Here is a 19,553-nt window from a genome sequence, read left to right on the forward strand (position 1 = left end):
GTGCTCTGCACATAGTAAGCACTTAACAAATACTAACATTAATTAATGAATCCCTCCTCTGCCCCTTGTCAGCTGTGTGACTGTGGGCGAGTCACCTAACATCTCTGTCCCTCGGTGACCTCATCTGGAAAATGGGGATGAAGACTGTGAGCCCCACGTGGGACAAGCAGCGTGGCTCAATGGAAAGAGCCTGGGCTTGGGAGTCAGAGGTTGTGGGTTCTAATCCCGACTCCTCCACGTCTGCTTTGTGATCTTGGGGAAGTCACTTCACTTCTCTGGTCCTCAGTTACCTCATCTGGAAAAATGGGGATTAAAAAAATGTGAGCCCCACGTGGGACAATCCGATTACCCCGTATCTACCCCGGCACTTAGAACAGGGCTCTGCACATAGTAAGTGCTTAACAAATACCATAATTACTATTACCTTGTATTTAGAACAGTGCTTGGCACATAATTAGCCTTTAACAAATACCATCATCATTATTATTATTATTATATGGGCAGGGAACCTTGCTCCTAATTCGGTTGGAGCCTCCTCTCCAAGCGCTTAGCACACTGCTCTGCACCTAGTACGTGCTCAGTAAATACCATCGATTCCTGCTTTTGAAGCAGCTGTGGAGTGTAATGCATTGTACCGAGCACTTGGTAAGACAAGGCAGGAGACAAGAAAAGGCAAGACAAGATTGCTACCCCCAAGAGGTTTACAATTCCCCCATTAGGGAGAAGCGTATCGAAGGATATTTACAAATAGTGGAGTCAGAGCGAATGCCTGAATATGCGTAGGAATTCACGTATATTTACAAGCACTGAGGGTTTCTACAGATACCTCAGTGCTAGCAGTGGTGGTTGGGTTGATAAGATGGAGTGACCGAATTGACGATCTCAACACCACCCTCTCTGCTGAACTCAGCTCACTCGCTCCCCCGTCCTTTCAGCGATCCCATACCACTAGCCCACAGCCCCGGATCGCCTCTGCGGTCCACTTCCTTCACTCCCACTCACGGGCCACAGAGCGCTGCCGGCGGAAATCTAGGTATCGGGCGGACGGTCCACTTCAAGTTTATGCTCGTGTGTTTTAACTCTGCCCTCTCCCCCGCCCGGCAAAAGTTATTTCTCCATCCTTATCGACACCCAAGCCCATCGCCCTCGCCAGTGTTCCACATGTTTAACTCCCTCCTTAAACCCCGTCCCCCATCCCTCGCCCCCAGTGACCTGGCCACCTACTTCATCGAGAAAATTGACACCGGCAGGCATGCTCTCCCGTCCCTCCCCTCTCGTGCCCCTTCTTCAACTCTCCCATCTTTCCCAGAAGTATCTCTAGAGGAGATCTCTTGCCTTCTTGCAAAATCCATCCCCTCCACCTGCGCGTCCAACCCCATTCTCTCACACCTCATCATAACCCTTGCCCCCCCCAACTGCCGTTCAACCGTTCACTCCCCAATGACTTCTTCCCCTATCCAACATGCCCATATCTCCCCTATCCAAAAAAGACCCTCCCGTGACCCCCCCCGCTCCCTCCAGTTATCGCCCCATCTCCCTCCTACCCTTCCTCTCCAAATTGCTCGAGCGGGCCGTCTACATCCGCTGTCTCAAGCTCCTCTCCTCCAGTACTCTCCTTCACCCCCTCCGATCTGGCTTCAGTCCCCTTCACTCCACAGAAACCACCCTCACCAGTGGTCACCCTCACCAGTGGTCACCCGTGATCTCCTCCTTGCAAAATCCAACGGCCTTTACTCTATCCTAATCCTCCTCGACCTCTCATCTGCCTTCAACGCAGTCGACCACCCCTTTCTCCTGGAAAACATTCATTATCCAACCTCGGCTTCACTGATACCCTCCTCTCCTGGTTCTCCTATCTCCCTGTCCGCTCGCTCTCGGTCTCTTTCACGGGCTCCTCCTCTGCCTCCCGTCCCCTAGATGTGGTTGTCCCTCCAAGGTTCAGTTTTGGGTCCCCTTCTATTCTCCATCTACACCCACTCCCATGGAGAACTCATTCGATTGCATGGCTTCAACTACCGCTTCTATGCTGATGACACCCACATCTACATCTCCAGCCCTGATCTCTCTCCCTCTCTGCATTCACATTGTCTCCTGCCTTCAAGACATCTCTACTTGGATGTCCTCCCGTCCCCTCGAACTCAATATGGCTACAACCAAACTTATCTTCCCACCCAAACCCTGTCCTCCCGCTCATTTTTCCATCACAGTCGGCACCGCCATCCATCCTGTCTCACGAGCCCGTAACCTTGGCTTGACTCCCCTCTCTCGTTCAACCCGTGTATTCCAGCCTTCACAGCATTGCTAAAATCCACCTCTTCCTCTCCATCCAAACTGTTACCATGTTAATGCAAGCACTTATCCCCTCCCGCCTTGATTATTCTCTCCGCCTCCTTGCTGACCTCCCTGCCTCCTGCCTCCCCCCACTCCAGTCCATACTCTGCCGCCCAGATCATTCTTCTTCAAAAGCATTCAGACCATGTTTCCCCACTCCTCAAGAAATTCCAGTGGTTGCCCATCCACCTCCTCATTAGACCAAAGCTCCTCACCATTGGTGTTAAAGCAGTCAATCACCTTGCTCCCTCCTATCTAACCTCGCTACTCTCCTACTACAACCCAGCCTGCACACTTCGTTCCTCTAACGCCAACCTCCTCACTGTACCTTGATCTCCTCTGTCTCGCCCCTGACCTCTCGCCCACATCCTACCTCTGTCCCGGAATGCCCTTCCTCCTCATACCAGAGGGATAATTGCTCGCCCCCATTTCAAAGCCTTATTGAAGGCCCATCTCCTCCAAGAAACCTTCCCTGACTAAGCCCTCCTCTCCTCTTTCCCCACTCCCTTTGGCGTCACCCTGACTTGCCTTCGTTCATCCTTCCAGGCCCACAGCACATACGTATATCGGTAGTTCATTTATTTATGCCTATTAATGTGTCTCTCTAGGCTGTGAGCTTGTTGTGGGCAGAGAATGCGTTTGTTGTATTGTACTGTCCCAAGTGCTTAGTACAGTGCTTTGCACACAGTAAGCACCCAATAAATACGACTGAATGAATGAATAGATGAAAGTAGTAGTAGCAGCGGGAGAAGCAGCGTGGCCTAGAGGATGGAGCCCGGGCCTGGGAGGCACAAGGTCGTGGGTTCTAATCCCGGCTCTGCGGCTTGTTTGCTGCGTGACCTTGGGCAAGTCACTTTGTTTCTCCGGACCTCAGTTACCTCCTCTGGAAAATGGGGGTGGAGACTGTGGGCCCCACGTGGGACAGGGACTGCGTCCAACCCAATTTGCTCGTGTCCACCCCAATGCTTAGTACAGTGCTTGGCACATAGTAAGCGCTTAACAAATACCATTATTTATTTATTTTTAGGGGAAGGCTAGTTGCAGGTGGGATTTTAGGAGGGCTTTGAAAGTGGGGAGGGCCGAGCTTTACCAGATTCGGGAGGGGGGCGGGGGAACAGCATGAGTGGGATACGGTTAGGAGGAGAATTTGGGAGCGATAATACTAATAGTGGTATTTGTTAAACGCTTACTACGTGCCAGGCACTGTACTAAGCGCTGGGGTGGATACAAGCAAATCGAGTTGGATGCAGTCCCCATCCCACATGGGGCTCACACTCCTAGCCCCCATTTTACAGATGAGGTTACTGAGGTACAGAGAAGGGAAGTGACTCGCCCAAGGTCACACAGCAGACGAGCGGCAGAGCCGGGATTAGAACCCAGGTCCTTCTGACTCCCGGGCCCGTGCTCTTTTTACTACGCCAATTTGCAAAATAGAGCTGGTGGAGAGTACTCGAGCCACTCGTAAGGAATTTTTGTTTGGTGCAAAGAGGAGAGTTATTGGAAGTTCTTGAGAAGTGGAGAGATGCATGATGAGAAACCTTTCCAGGAGGCTGTTCTGGGCAGTGCAGTGGAGTACGGGCTATAGTGGTGGAAGGAGCCGAAGGAGGAGATCAGCGCAAGGCTGAAAGAGATGGTGAATGTCTGGGTAGAGGACGGGGCGGATTTGAAAAATGTTGTGGAGGAAGAACTGGCAGAGTTTTGCAGTTGCTTTGATGGGACTGAGGCATCCGCATGGAGATGGTACCGGGGCAGATGGAGTTTTCTGAAAGAATGAGTGTAACGCAAGAAAGTAGAGGCCCCCCAAACCTTACAGGACCCCCACAGTTAGGGGCTAAGATATTAGAAGCACTCGTGAATTAAGCTGAGAAAGAGCAGGTAGAGAGAGGGGAGGAGAACCAGGACAGACCTGACATCGAAACCGAGATCCGATAACGTTCCGAGTAGATTATGATAAAGTAGAACCCGCTGGACTTGCTTGTGAGGAAGTTATTGGTTCTCTAAAAAGTATTGTCTCAGCGTCTGGTCCCTTCCCTTCACCCCTAAAAACACTCGCATCCATTCTTCTCTCCCTGATCTCCATCTTCAACCACTCATTTTCTGATGGCTTTCCCCTCTACCTTCAATATAATAATAATAATTATAATGATGGTATTTGTTAAGCGCTTACTATGTGCCAAGCACTGTCCTAAGCTCTGGGGTAGTTACAAGGTAATCAGGTTGTCCCACGTGGGGCTCGTGGTCTTAATCCCCATTTTCCAGATGAGGTAACTGAGGCCCAGAGAAGTGAAGTGACTTGCCTGAAGTCACACAGTGACAAGTGGCGAGGCCAGGCTTTAGATGCTCATGTCTTCTCTATTCAAAAACCAAAAAACCCTTCTATGCACCCTCTAGCTATGGCTCTATCTCCGTTCCCATTCCCGCTCCAACTTTTCCAATGGGTTGTAAGCACTGTCTACTTTTACTTCTCTAGTTCCCTTGACCTACAACCCCACAGCACTAATGTCCATATCTGTGATTTATTTATTTACATTAATGTCTGTCTCCCCCTCTATTCTGTAAGCTCGTTGTGGGCGGGGAACGTGTCTGTTACAGGGTACTCTCCCAAGCGCTTAGTACGGTGCTGTGCACACAGTAAGCACTCAATAAATACAATTGAATGAATAATAATAATAATAATGTTGGTATTTGTTAAGCGCTTATTATGTGCCCGAGCACTGTTCTAAGTGCTGGGGTAGATACAGGGGAATCAGGTTGTTCCACGTGGGGCTCACAGTCTTAATCCCCATTTTACAGATGAGGTAACTGAGGCACAGAGAAGTGAAGTGACTTGTCCCCAGTCACACAGCTGACAAGTGGCAGAGCCGGGATTCGAACCCATGACCTCTGACTCCAAAGCCTGTGCTCTTTCCACTGAGCCACGCTGCTTCTGGTTTCTGCCTCATTCGCCCCACTGAGATCACACTGCCCAAGGTCACCAATAACCTCTTTGCCAAATCTAATGGACTTCATCCTGCATCTTCCTTGACCTCTCAGCTGCTTTTGAGCTGCAGCATGGCATAGGGGCTAGACCCTGAGAGTCCAAAGGTTGTAGGTTCTAATCCTGACTCTGCCACTTGTCTGCTGTGATGCCTTGGATGACTTCTCTGTGCCTCAGTCACCTCACCTTTAAAATAGGGAATTGAGACTGAGCCCCACGTGGGACAGGGGCTGTGTCCAACCCAATTTGCTTGTATCCATCCCAGGGTTTAGGATGGTTCCTGGCACGTAGTAAGTGCTTAACTGATGCCAATATTATTATTATTATCATGATTGACACCGTAGGCCATTCTCTTATTCTGGAAAGGCTACGTAGCCTTAGTTTTTTTCAACTACCTTTTAATACTGGTCACTTCCCTCTATCTTTTGCTGGTGGTTCTTCAGCCTTTCGCCCCTATGGGTGGTCTCTCGAGGCCCTTTTCTGGATCCCCTTCTTGTCTGGCTTTACACTGACTCCCTTGGGGAGCTCAGCCACTCCCATGGCTTCAATTCCCACCTCTCTGCAGATGACTCCCAAATCTCCCTTCCCAGCCCTGGCCTCTCACTGCCTCTGCAATCCCTCATTTCCTCCTTCCTCCGGGACACCGCCACGGGGCTGTTCCGCCACCACCACAAGCTCCGCATGTCTCCCATGCCACAGAAGCCTTCAGTGCTTACCCATTCCTCTCTGTATCACGCGGAAACTCTTGACCATTGGCTTAAAGGCACTCCATCATCTCTCTCCCGACTTGTTTTCCTCTCTCCTCTCCCACTACATCGCAGCTCCCATCCTTCATTCCTCTCGACCTAACCAACTCACTAGAACTCGCTGAGAAGCAGCGTGGCCTAGCGGAAAAAGCCCAGACCTGGGAATCGGAAGGACCCAGGTTCTAATTCCGGCTCTGCCCCCCATTTGCCATGAGACCTTGGGATGTCACTTAACCTCAGTTACCTCATCTGTAAAATGGGGATTAAGACCGTGAGCCCCGTGTGGGACATGGACTGCAACCAACCTGACTGGCTTGTATCTACCCCAGTGCTTAGTTCTGGGCCTGGCACTGAGACAACCTTCTTATCTCTCCCGTTGCCTACACCTGGAATATGCTACATTTAGCCACCTCGCTGAACCTCCCCGCCTCTCCTCTCTCCAGTCCCCGCTACACCTTCTTTCCCGGATCACTTTTATAAAAAGTCCACAGTCCACAGCACCCCACCCTCAAAGACCTCCAGTGGTTGCCCATCCAACTCTTCTACCAGAAATTCTTTACCGTCGGCTTTAAAGCACTAAGTCAGCTCTCCCCTTCCTACTTTACCTTGCCAATCTACTAGAAGCAAACCCACACACTTTGCTCCTCTAACGCCAAACCTACTCACTGTACCTCAACCTTCCCCGTCTCATCCCAGAGCCCTGCCCACGTCCTCCCTCTGGCCTGGCACACCCTCGCCCTTCGTACATCACTCTCCCCATCTTCAAAGCCCTCCTAAAATCCCATCTCCTCCAAGAGCTGGCTTGGCAATCTGGAGGCCACTATTGGATGCACCAGTAGCGTGAGTTTGGAGCGAATGAGACAATGGTCTGCCCAGGAATCAATCAGGGGTATTTATTGAGCGCTTACTGTGTGCAGAGAATCGTACTAAGCGCTTGGGGAAGTATCCCATGGAGTGGATAGACCCGATCCCTGCCCACACAGAGCTTAGAGTCTAGATGGGACTCTACCTCATTCATGGCTGCTGTGAAGTGTATGACCTTGCGATTTCTCTGCCACGCCGTTTCTTCGACGAGGGGCCAGTTTATTGATCTTGAATGCATCCAGGATGTTTTCCTTGTTTGGCAAACGGAAGACGGCATTAAGTGATCACAAGGTGGTGTTTGGCACATTTATTCAACGGAAGTAAACTGTTGCCGTTCTGTCTGCCAGTCCCATGAGGTCTGATGACTTTCTGCCATCAACAGGCATTGCTCCCAACTCTAGCGTCAAACTGTCTGTTACAATTATAATCTATCGGATATCAGAACACTCCTGTGATGGTTATCTATGTCTTTTTAAAAACTTCTCTCCCCTGCCGCTTCTCCTTGTGGGGGCATACGTGCTTATGAAGATGGCAGAGTGCTTCGGTTTCAGGGGCCTGCATGACATCGTCAGATGGTAACTTCAGCATCTGGGCAAATTCAGAAGACCACGTATCACTGTTTGGCCAGTAGTAAATCCAACCTGATCGGTATCGTTCCGGAAGAGGAAGAGCTCGCCCAAAGACTCAATCGACGGTATTTATTCAGCACTTCCTGCATGCAGAGAACCGTACTGAGCACTTGCGAAAGAACAGTAGCACAGAGAAGAAGGTGAGTCCAGCATTTCTCTCTCTGAGCTGTTCTCTGGTCGTTAAGCCTCATTTGCTGCAGGATCAACTCTGTGCACTAATACAGCTGTCCTTAGACATCGTTGACTATTTTCATCATCACGTAACATCCCCATATTCCGTACTGCGATGGGTTATTTTCTTAATACGAGTCTTTTTTCAGTTGTCTTCACACCACAGATGTACAACTCACCGGTCGGTCTACCGGTGAGCCCGGATAAGTCTGGGCGAGGGAGCCGTTTTTAACTACATCTTTTCTAGTCCCTTTTCCCATTCAGGGTGGGAGGCGAATCGGGCTCGTCTAAACTCTAAGCTCGTGTGCAGGAAACATGTCTACCCACTACTGTATTGAACTCTCCCAAGTGCTTAGTACAGTGGTCTGTATGCAGTAAGTGCCATTGATTGATTGATTGATTGCAAGATATGGGCGTAGTCTGTGGTCAAGGTACAGGATATCTTTGGGTGCCCTCTTCCGGTGTGCATCCTCAGAACAGTGCTTGGCACATTGTAAGCGCTTAACAAATACTACAATTACTATTATAACTGTCGTTGAGACAGACTGTAAGCTCATTGTGGGCAGGGAATGTTGATGTACTGTACTCTCCCAAGTGCTTCATTCAGTGCTCTGCGCATAGTAGGCACTCCATAAATACCATTGATTGATTGATACACACTTGTGGCATCAGAACTACAAACCAGATCTTCGATTTGCTCAAAAGCCAGCAGTCCCTTTTGCTCCATCCCTTTTCGACACTGATAGAATGTACGGCGGAGAAGGGGAAAGCAGCACCACGTGCCTTAGCAGAAGGTCATTTTCTCCATTCAGACCTTCAGTAATCATTCTGCTGGAGAACCCAACCCCTGGCTGACAATTTTACCATCTTACCGCTCCCCCAAACGGAACCCTCGGGCAAATAAGAAGTTTCCTAGGTTTGGGAATAATAGGAATCGAAACTCCCACAGTCTCCTTAGTCCAATTGTCCTCAAATTTTTCAATCAGTGGACCACTTCTGTAGAGCAAAAACCCTACCTTTGGAGAGGGAGGAGAGCAGCCGCAGCCTTTCCACTCAGATGGAAGCTCCCTGAGGGCAGAAATCCTGTCTAACTCGACTGGACTGTACTCTCCCAAGCTTACTTAATACAGTGCTCCGCACACAGTAAGTCCTCACAGCTATTACACTAGACTGGAAGTTCTTTGAGGGCAGAAATCACGTCCACTAACTCTATTGTACTGTAAACTCATTGTGGGTAGGGATCGTGTCTGTTATATTGTTTTCTCCCAAGTACTTAGTACAGTGCTTTGCACACAGTAAGCGCTCAATAAACACCACTGACTTGTTACTTCTGAAAGTGCCAAAAGTGCCCTGCAACAAGAACGCATTCGGGAAACGGATCAAGAGCAAACGAGGGTGACACCCTCTCAGAGTCCGAGAGCGGCAGTGGCGGTGAAACTCCACATCACGTAAAAAAACCCCGATGCTCTAGTCCAAGTAGTAAATGTCTGGAAGGGTCCTCTGATCTGACTGGACTTGAGCCAGTAAATGGGGAGGCCAGATCCGGGCCAGGTTCAGAACCTGATCGGGTTACACCTGTTCCACATCTCCTCAGGACTGAACAGGGGTGGAGGTAGGGGTTTGGTGTGTTTTAGCCTGCCAGGCCTCTTGGGGAAGGGGATGTCCCTCTGTATCTCACCCCGAGGCAGAAGGAAATGTGAGGCTGCAGAGCAAGACCGAGATCCGGGCCGGAGAGGTAGACTTGGGAATCATCCACGTAGACAGGGTAGTCAAAGCCACGGAAGCAAATGCGTTCTCCAAGGGAGTGGGTGTAGACGGAGAAGAGACGGGGGCCCAGAAGTGAGCCTTGAGGGACTCCTCCAAAGAGGGGGAAGAAGTCGAAGAAGCTGACAAAAGAGACTGTGAATGAGGAGCCAGAGGGATAGATAGGAGGACAAGGAGAAGACATTGTCAGTGAAGCCAAGGTTAGTGTTTCCAGAAGAAGGGGGTGGTTCACAACATCAAAGGTAGCTGAGAGGCCTAGGATTAGGTTGAAAGAGAGGCCATTGGTTCTGGCAAGAAGGTCACTGGGGTTACTTCTATTAACGCCTGCCTCCCCCTCTAGACTATAAGCTCGTTGTGGGCAGGGAACGCATCCTACTGTCTCTGTTGTAATAATAATGATAATGACAGTATTTGTTAAGTGCTTACCATGTGCCAAGCACTGGTCTAAGCACCGGGGTAGATACAGGTAATGAGGTTGTCCCACATGGGGCTCACAGTCTTAATCCCCATTTTACGGATGAGGTAACTGAGGCACAGAGAAGTTAAGGGACTTGCCCAAAGTCACGCAGCTGACAAGTGGCGGAGCGGGGATTAGAACCCAAGACCTCTGTGCCCTCCCAAGTGCTTAGTACAGCGCTGTGCACACAATAGGCACTCAAATTCCTCTGACTGATGGACTGATTGACCGCAGAGAGGGCAGTTTCCAGGGAGAGGAGGGGAGAAAACCAGATCGCAGGAGATCAGACGGAGAACGGGGGAGGACGTGGGTGGAAAGGAACGGTAAGAGGGAGACGGGGCGATAACTGGAGGGTGCCATGGGGTCGAGGGAGCGTTTTTTTTTGGCTAAGGGAGACGTGAGAGAGGTCGACGTTTGCCGTGACTCAAGGGTTCCAATGGCCCCCTGGAATTGGGGCAGGGATAGGTTTGCCTTGGCAACGCATGCTCTCCTAGGAAGACAGAGGGAGACCTGAGAACTTCCAGCCCCTTGGACCCTCTGCACAATTTCTCCCCTCTGAAAATGGCCTCGCTGAGTAAAATACCTCTCAGATTCTCACCCGTCTTTCGATTTTGTTCTTCTGTTTCTCGCTGCTTCACCTCTTCATATGTGTCCATCACCGACCCCTCCCCGCCCCACCCCCCACCCCCTTATTCTTAGACTGTGAGACCCTAGGGGGTCTCAGACCCCAGGGGGCTGTGTCTACTTCGCATGAAATCGTGATCGATTTCACAAGCGGTACTAACCACATCCTATCGGGTCTGTGGGACCATGAAAAAGTGAAAACCGGAAGTCGTTTAAGAGCAGGCAATGGAGGGGAGGAGTGGGCGGGAGAGACTGTCAGTGAGATACCCCGATGCAGTTCCTGGGTGACAGCATCCTCGCTAGTCCCCCAAGGCCAATTCTGAAGAAGGTGTTCTTAGGGAAAGACGCCTAGAGGAGGTTGGTCATTAGGAAAAGGTTCTGTTGCCCCACTCTTCCATTAGTTCTTACTTTCTCACAACATCCTTCCCCACACTTCTTTCACCTCCGGTCATCCAGTTTTCTCGTCTCCACATTCCTTCTGGGCCTTTCTCAATTTTGCCTCTCTCACATCTTAAGGTTCTGGGCTTCCCTCTCTACAGGATGACACTTTGTATTTCATGGTATCTGTTAAGCACTTACTACGTGCCAGGCACTGTCCTAAACGCCGGGGTAGATACAAGATAACTGGATTGGACACAGTCTCTGTCCCACATGGGGACAACAGTCTTACCTTCCATTTTAGGGATGAGGTAACTGAGACCCAGGGAAGTGAAGTGACCTGCTCAAGGTCACACAGCAGGCATGTGGAGGAACCAGGATCATAAATCCAAGTCCTGACTCCTAGGCCTGCGCTTGATCCACTAGGCCACACTGCTTCTCTGTGCCCCTAAAATCAGAAGGGTTGGGCAATTGCTTTAACCCATCCCTAACTAAAACTTGAACCGGGCAGGGCGGGGGGAGAACGGGACTGGAAAATCTGTGGCAGTTAGGATTGAATTTTCTGGGTGAGGGGGTTGCTAGGGGTAGATGAAGGAACCTGCTCGAAGCAGATTAGGGTTAGAATTAATTGTTAAAGTAGCCAGGGGTAACCTACTGACAGTAAACCTTGAGGAAGGGATAGTATGCTCTGGCTAGATTAGAGAACTGCATTTCAATTAGGGTGAAAATGCAAATATTTTCCCTGAGACACAACACACAGAGTTTCTGAAGAACAATTTTCCAAAGAACACCCGATCTAGCCTCAGTGTCTTCAGGAGAAGGAACCTAAGACAACTGTACTTGAAGTATCCTTGGCACTGTCCTCAACTCATCTCTCATTCAACCCACGCGTTCAAACCGTCACCAAATCACGCCAGTTCAACCTTCACACCATCGCGAGAATCCGCCCTTTCCTCTCCATTCCAACTGCTACTACGTTAATCCAAGCATTTACCCTATCCTAGCCTGCCTTGATTACCGCATCGGCCTCCTTGCTGACCTCCCTGCCTCTCCCGACTCCAGTCCATGCTTCACTGTGCCGCCCGGATCATTTTATGACAAAACTGTGCGTTAATGCGTCTCTCCAATCAAGAACCTCCAGGGGTTGCCCGCCCACCTCCGCTCCAACAGGAAGTTCTTACCATAGGCCTTAAAACATTCACCTTGCCCTCGCCTACCTCACCTCGCTACTCTCCTACTACCACCCGGTCCCGCACTCTTCGCGCTCCCCTAAGGCCAAGCTGCTCGCTGTGCCTCCATCTCATCCATCTCGCCGTCGACTCCTCGTCCGTCCTGCAACACCCTCCCTTTTAGTACCCGACAGACTATTTCGCTCTTCCCACCTTCAGAGTCTTATTAAAAGTGCATCTCCAAGAGGTCTTCTCCGACTAGGCCCACATGTCCTCTTCTCCCACTCCCTTCTACGCAACCGCCGCACTTTCATTCATTCATTCGGTCGTATTTACTGAGCGCTTACTGTGTACAAAGCACTTCGATCCGTACCCTTTGTTCGCTCCTCCCTCAGCCCCACAGCACTCGTCTACGTATCTAATTCGTCTACGTATCTAATTCGTTTATATTAACGCCTGTCAACGCCTCCCTGTCGGCAGGGAAGGCGTCTACCAACTCTATCGTCTCGTACGCTCTCGGTGCCAACGGGCGACTGGTTTACTTTATATTCCCCGCCTCCTTGCATTCCCAAACGGAATGGCGATACTGAAATTTTCCACGCGTGCAGGCGCGCGTGTGTCCGGATGTGAGGATCGCCCCAGTGTATTTACTGACCCAAAACAGTTGTACAGCACTCTAAATAAACAATCCACTCTCTTTTGTGCAAATTTTTTTTTTTTATTATTTCCACATTTATATCACAATGTGTCCACTTAAAGGACCAAATAGCAAAGTTGCTCCCTTCTGCATCACAAGAACACAGAAGTCTAGTTACTGTACATTCACTAAGGCTCTTTGATTTTGCAAATCGCGTTTATGATGGATATCCATAAGGCAAACAATATCTAAAGGAATGGTAACAAGTATATTTCCAGCATACAAATAGGCTTCCCTCTTCCCTCACAGTACAGTTACACACTAGTAGCACCCGCAGTTACTTTTTTGGACTTCAGAAAGGTGAAGTTTTCTAGAAGTTTGCAGGAAGGGAAAAGGACAACAGTGATTTGGCTGGTGGTAGGGGGTTAGGGGGTGGGGGGCGGGAAGGAGAAGAATTGCGCTGCAAAAACTGAATTCTTAAGGGACTGAATTTTAACTGAAACCAGACTAGACTATGTGGATGCCTATGGAATGTTGAGCTAAAAACTGGTTAGCCAGCCTGCAGTGCAATAACTGCTCTTTCAAAAAAAAAAAAAAAATCATCGCTGCACCACAAGATTAGAAATAACTCAATTGTTCAACAGAGATGTGACGCAAATAAAGACTACAGTTTTTGCACATTTTCGTCTCACAGACATCTCACTGCCAAATTAAAAAAAGAGAAAAAGTCAATTGAAATAAATAGATGCATACTTGGTTATGGTCACTCTTCCACGTCAATTTTAGATGTACCTGCCTGTAAATACGACTCTGTCACTCAAAAGTACTGGAAATCATCTGCGACCTTCGGGGCACTAACACTTTTTTTTACAGCTGGCTCGCTATAAGAGTTTTGAACTCAATCTGCTGTCCTCTGTATGCCCTTCCTTTGCAATTTTGTTAGTAAACTGGTAGCAGCATTTCACAAAAGAAGGAAAATGTATAGGGAAGAGCTGTACACTCCTCCAGACCCTCACCAGGCCTGTATTCGCCATGATCAGTGGCAAGGGGCGGGGGCGGGGCAGGGCGGGGGTGGGTCTGCCATTTTTGCTAACTGCGGATGGTGAAGCATTTTAGCCAAACCGCACTCAGTCTAGACAGACGTAAGGTAGGACGTTCAATTTCCCATCGTCGCCGTGTGGATCTAAAGATATGCACTGAGTCCAATCATACCAATTACCCTGTGTATCGTAACAACCGTTCACACCCGGCCAGTGACCCTCCTGTATTCTGTTGAGGTCGTCACCCGTGACCTCTCTACTGACCCCGGGCAGATCTGCAGCTCTACTGTCCGGCACAAGAACGTGAGTTTTCCGAGCTTCCCGTCTAGTGCTCTCTTCCTGCTTTAAATATTCATTCATGAAATAGTGAGCCCCGGGGGTCTGTACTCCCGACGAGGAGAGCAAACTACTCTGTCTGTTTAAATAGGACTGAATGATCTCGTTCCGGGACAGCTCTTTCCAGTTCGTCTGCTCGAAAGGGCTCGGCAGGTTGGATTTCTGCTCCTGCGGATCCGGTTCTGTCCTGTGCTGCTCGGCGACTGCAGGGATGTCCACCTGCAGGGACTCTTTGTGGGTGAGAGGCTTGATCTGCCCGGTCATGGGATCGAACGTGAGCTTCCTCTCTTTTAACCTTACAGGCTTCACCCCCCCTTCCACCACCTGTCCCTCCAAGTTCACCGTGTAGTCTTTGGGCCGGTACCTTTTCTTCTTTTTACTGTCTGACCCCGAGGCGGCATCGTCGCTGTCCATTTTTGAGGCGGCGTCTGGGGAAAACCCGATCCGCAGCATTGGGGGCTCCCCGGGGGGTAAGCTCACCTTACAGCCCGGGGCCGGGGGCTGGAGCGGGGTCCCGGCCGGGTGCCGGTGGTGGCTTTCGGAAGACAGGTGCTCCTGCCAGGGCTGAGATGCCTCGGGGCCCGGCTGCTGCCCGGCCTCCAGTCTTTTGGTCGCCACCGGCGGCGGAGGGGAGGACACTGCCCGGCTCGGGTCCAGGACCTGGGGCCTCCGGGACGGGCTGGGCACCGACCCCTTCGGCGCACACGTACTGTGCTGTCGGACCGAGGTCTCGGGTCGCGCGTTCCGGGGGCTGAAGGAGCAGAGCGGGCTCTTGGGCTGGTGCGGCCCGGCGGCCTCTTCGGGCTTGTCGAGCGGCTGAAGCCCCGCCGCCTTGCCCTGGGAGCAAGTGCTTGAAGGTTTTCCGGGCCCGGGGGAACTCGTGTGAGGTCTCACGGCGTTGACTGGGATTTTGCTGTGTTTATCGTTCTCGCCCAGGTCGGTCCAGCTGCCTTCGGGCCCCGGGAGCGTGCCCGCCTCCGGAGGACTGGGAAAGCTTTCGGGGCTGCCCCCGATTCCGTTGGTCGGGAGCGGAGAGGAGTTTTGCAACGGTTCGTGACTGGCTTTGGACACTTTGGAAGGTGGGCCCTGGTGCCCATCTCTGTGGTCACCTTTCCTCTTCCGATTCCCCGCTTTCTCGGCTTTCGGAGAGTTCAGCTTCTGGATGTCATTCCTGTTCTTGAACTCGTTGGCCGGTTTGGGGCCGGCGACCGTAGCCGGCGACCCCTCTTGCCGACAGTTGTGAGCGCCGCCGTTGGCCGACCCGGCTGGGTTGGGCAATCCTCGAGGCACCGCTTCATTCTGGGCGACGGGTTCGATCAGCTTCTGCCAATTCCGCAACAACTTCTTGGCACGTTTGGCAAGCTCCTCGTTCTTCGTCTTTTTGCGGACATCGTTGATGAGCTTACCTAATCTCGTCTCCTAGGACCAACGGAAAACATTTTATAAGCAATGGGACCGTGCGGCCGTCATCCCGGCTAGCTCCGCGCGCAAAGGCAGCGGCGGCGGAGAAGCTCTACAAGCTTCTATATGGGAGAGGAAACCTCCTCCTGAGGATCCCTTCCTGAGGGGAGGCTAATTGGATTAAGGGCTAGGGACCGTCTGCCCTCCCCCCTTCATAATGGTAGCTGGGAAGCACTGGGGTAGATACACGCTCGTTAGGTTGGACAGAGGTCCAACGTCCTTCACGGGGGTCCCGGTCTTCGTCCCCACTTGACAGGCGAGGTAACCGAGGCCCACAGAAGTGAAGTGACTTGCCCGAGCTCATGCAGCAGATAAGCGGTGGAGCTGGGATTAGAACCCAGGTCCTCTGACTCCCAGCTCCGGGCTCTATCCCCTAGGCCGTGAGGTTAAGGGACTCCTTTCTCCCCTGGACTTTCCTGCAGCCAACCTCAGGAAGGAGGATGACTGGCTAGACTCTGCGCGACCCCCCCCTGCTATTTGGAGAGATGCTTATTTGAGGGACGGTGGGGTGCAGGAGCGGGGTTTGTTAGGCAGGGTGGAGCCCCAATCTCGCCGGACCTCGGAAGGGTGGAACCGACGGGATTTAGAACACAGGGGCTGTTAGTGTGGGCCTCGGCTTACCCGAGCTACACCGGGGGCCAGTTAGGGTCGGGATTTAGCGTCGAGGCATCCCCGGCACATCACGTGACACACATTCTGAACAGACGTATTTCGTCGGTCACGTACTACAGAAATGAGGGGTCAACCAAAAGTGTGCAGAATGGGGACAGATGACACTGGAAGACGTAACCCAACCTCAGAACAGCAAGTGCCAGTTGAAGAGATCCCCAGAAGCATCTGTAATCGTCTGGGGGTGCCTAGGGAACTTTAATTGGAATCCTTCTGTTGCAATTATAATGATAATGTATTTGTTAAGCGCTTACTATGTATCAAGCGCTGTTCTAAGCTCTGGAGTAGATGCAAGCTAATCACAGTCCCTGTCCCACAAGGGGCTTACAGTCTTAAACCCCATTTTACAGATGAGGTCACTGAGGCCAAGAGAAGTGAAATGACTTGCCCAAGGTCACACAGTGGACAAGTGGTGGGGCCTGGATCGGAACCCAGGTCCCACCGACTCCCAGGCCTGTGGCTCTCTTCACTAGGCCACGCTGCTTCTGCTGTGAAAACACATCAGGATCGCTGGAGTCCCGGGGATTGACAACAGTCCGAAGAAAACTGGACTTCCTAAGCACTTTAACTGGGATTCTGAGTCAAGCACAATCTTTAAATAGGAATCCGGATTTGCAGGTAGCCTCACCTACTGAAGCGCCAATATGGAGACCAGAAGCTTTAAAAAGTTCACCCCAAGCTGAGAGGCTTGAGGGGCAGGGTGGAGGTTTAAGCGCAAACAATTAGAATCTCGGCGACTAACCCACAGTCATTTCTACATTTTAACATTTAGAAACACGAACGGTTCGATTCGATGGCTCATACCTCCAGCGCCTCTTTGGTAATGGGATATTTCTCCAAGCTGGAGATAACCTCCAGCACTGCCACCATGTTATGGATCTGCAACAAAAATCAGAGTCGTCAGTGTCTCCCTTCCTGCTCGCTGCAGCACGATATTAAGACACTGCTAAAAGCAACAAGGAAAAACCTGCTTGGATCTTTTCCGAGAATGCCAACAAAGGGGCTGGACCTCGTTTTGCCTGGAAAAACTGGTCCACCCAGGTGAGGGTGGGGGAGTCTCTCATCACCGCAATCTTCTATCTCAGTAACCATCGACGGTGTGTCGGCAGTCGGAGGGTTTTACCGAGCACCCACTTTTTCATTTAAACGGTATCCGCCGAGCGCTTACTATGTGCCAGGTGCTATACTAAGCCCCGGGGTAGATACGAGCTGATCAGGTCGGACTCGGATCGGGTCCTAGGGTATCAATCCCCATTTTCCAGGTGAAGTAGCCGAGACACCGAGAAATTAAGTGACTCGCCCGAGGTCACACAGCAGACAAGTGGCAGAGCTGGGATTAGAACTCACGTCCTTCAGACTCCCGGGCCCGTGCTCTATCCACTAGGCCGCGCTGCTTCTCACCACACACTCGGCGTATTTAGCACAAACCCAAACTGCTGCTAAAAGTAGCTGAGGAGGGATGGGCTAGCTCGGGAATGGAGGGTAAAAGAGCACCCCAGTTTATTTTTAGCTTCTGGAGTGGGTTTCAAGCCAGGCCCAGAGGTGGTGGTTCGAATATAATATACGGGAAGAGGACAGAGGCCTCGGCACAGGCCTAATTCCAAGCAGAGACTTGTGGTTAAGTCACAGGGAACCTTTCGGCCCCGACCGTAACAGTAGGTTTGCAGCATCAGAACAGAAGAACCAATATTTCTGGACAGATCGGTTAGACTCTTCGGATTTGAAAACACAAGTGAATAAAAGAGCCAAGTATATGCTTGAAGGACTTTATCAAAATATCAAATCATCATTTGTGCCCAAGGGTACATCAAGGAATGGGTGTTAACCACAATCTGGACAACACAATGATTTCTTCGGTCTGAAGAAGAGCTATGCCTGTAAAGTCATCTGAACTGATGAAGCAGGTAGGTACTTCGGTGCATATCCAGAGGCTACTGAAAAATACAACCCTCAGAAAATTGACAATTTAAGATTTAAAAAAAAAAATCACAAGTTTGGATTTATATCAGTCCACTGTGTCAAGTCAGTGAGCTGCCAAGATCGGAAGGTGCGATTCTTTAAGAAAAAGGACGTTTTCACCTATCATCAACAGCCGTAGCAGTATTGATCGAGTAAATAGTATGTTGCAGACAACTGTGCTAGACGCTTGGAAGCACACCGAAAAAGTCGAAGACATGTTCCCTGCCCTCGAGGAGCTTACAATCTACTTGTGGGGGAGACAGAGAGGCAGGCAATGGAAACAAAAAGGATCACGGATTATACGAATCAGCATTTACTGAGTGTTCACTACGAAGCCACTGGGGACAGCAGATAAAAGAAGACAGTCCCTGCCTTCCAGAAGCTTACAATCTAAAGGGGAAAACAAGGAGAGACAAAGTGCAAATAGCTAGAGAAATACACACACGTACACACATATGTATGTGTGTGGAACGAAAGTATGAAAAAAAGCATACAAACAACTGAACAACAAAAGTAAGCAAAAAAATGAAAACGTGGAAATGAACAGATACACACACAAGAATGGTAAATGTGGCCGACAGGATGTTCAGACCAGGGAAATGGGGATTAGTTGGGAAATGCCTTCTGGAGGAGATGGCTTTCTACGAGGGCTTTAAAGGTAGAGAGAGATGGGGATTGGCAGATTTGAGTTCATTCGATTCAGGGGGGAGGTCATTCCGGGGATTGTGGATTTAGGAGATTTTGGGAGTGCGTTATGGAAAAACGTGGAATGGTAGGGAGACAGTGAATAGGGAGTTTTGAAACAAACTGCAAGGAGATTTTCCTTTAATGCACCGAGAAACGGGCAGCCACTGGAGGGTTTTTGTGGGGGCACCAGAAGGACATCCAACACTTCAGAGAGAAAATGTAAGCAGCGGGATAAGGGGAGAGGGGGAAAGAAAGGAGAGTGATAAGGCAGTTGATATAGTAGTCCAGATGGGAAGTGATGAGGGCTTGTTGGGGGCCCTTAGGGTGGAAAGGAAGGGAGCGGATACACAAAATATTGTGCAGGAAAAATCGACGAGGGGATCAAGGAGATACTGTGGAAATGGGAGACTGTAAAGCAGGTGAGAGGTTGGGGTTGGTGAGGCAGATCTGGACATCACCCACAGAGCGGTGATGGCTGAAGCTTTGTGAGTGGATGAGGTCACTGAAAGAATGAGTGTGGGGGCGAGAAGAGAGGACCAACGAACAATCAATCCATCTGTACTTATCGAGCACTGTGTGCAGAGCACAGTGGAAGAAACAGAAGAGAGACCGAAAAGGAGCCGGCAGGTGGAAAGAGAACTAGGAGAGTAACTA

At 50.6% G+C, this 19,553-nt stretch overlaps 1 protein-coding gene across 3 annotated transcripts in view; it reads right to left on the bottom strand.

Annotated features, from left to right (window-relative positions):
* Window positions 1–12,803: 12,803 nt before the first annotated feature.
* MED26 (mediator complex subunit 26) overlaps window positions 12,804–19,553 on the bottom strand; it is a 67,342-nt gene continuing 60,592 nt past the window's right edge. For 2 of the 3 annotated variants that reach the window (XM_029050669.2, XM_007664337.4), the window contains 2 exons: window positions 17,058–17,132; window positions 12,808–15,542 (listed from right to left, as the gene is read on the bottom strand). In XM_029050669.2, the coding sequence (XP_028906502.1) occupies window positions 13,875–15,542; window positions 17,058–17,123 (1,734 nt within the window). In that variant the 5' untranslated portion in view covers window positions 17,124–17,132 and the 3' untranslated portion in view covers window positions 12,808–13,874. Of the gene's footprint in view, window positions 15,543–17,057; window positions 17,133–19,553 lie in introns of all 3 variants that reach the window. The other variant, XM_029050668.2, reaches the window with a different exon arrangement.

Source organism: Ornithorhynchus anatinus, chromosome X1 (genome assembly GCF_004115215.2).
Source record: "Ornithorhynchus anatinus isolate Pmale09 chromosome X1, mOrnAna1.pri.v4, whole genome shotgun sequence".
NCBI lineage: Eukaryota > Metazoa > Chordata > Mammalia > Monotremata > Ornithorhynchidae > Ornithorhynchus > Ornithorhynchus anatinus.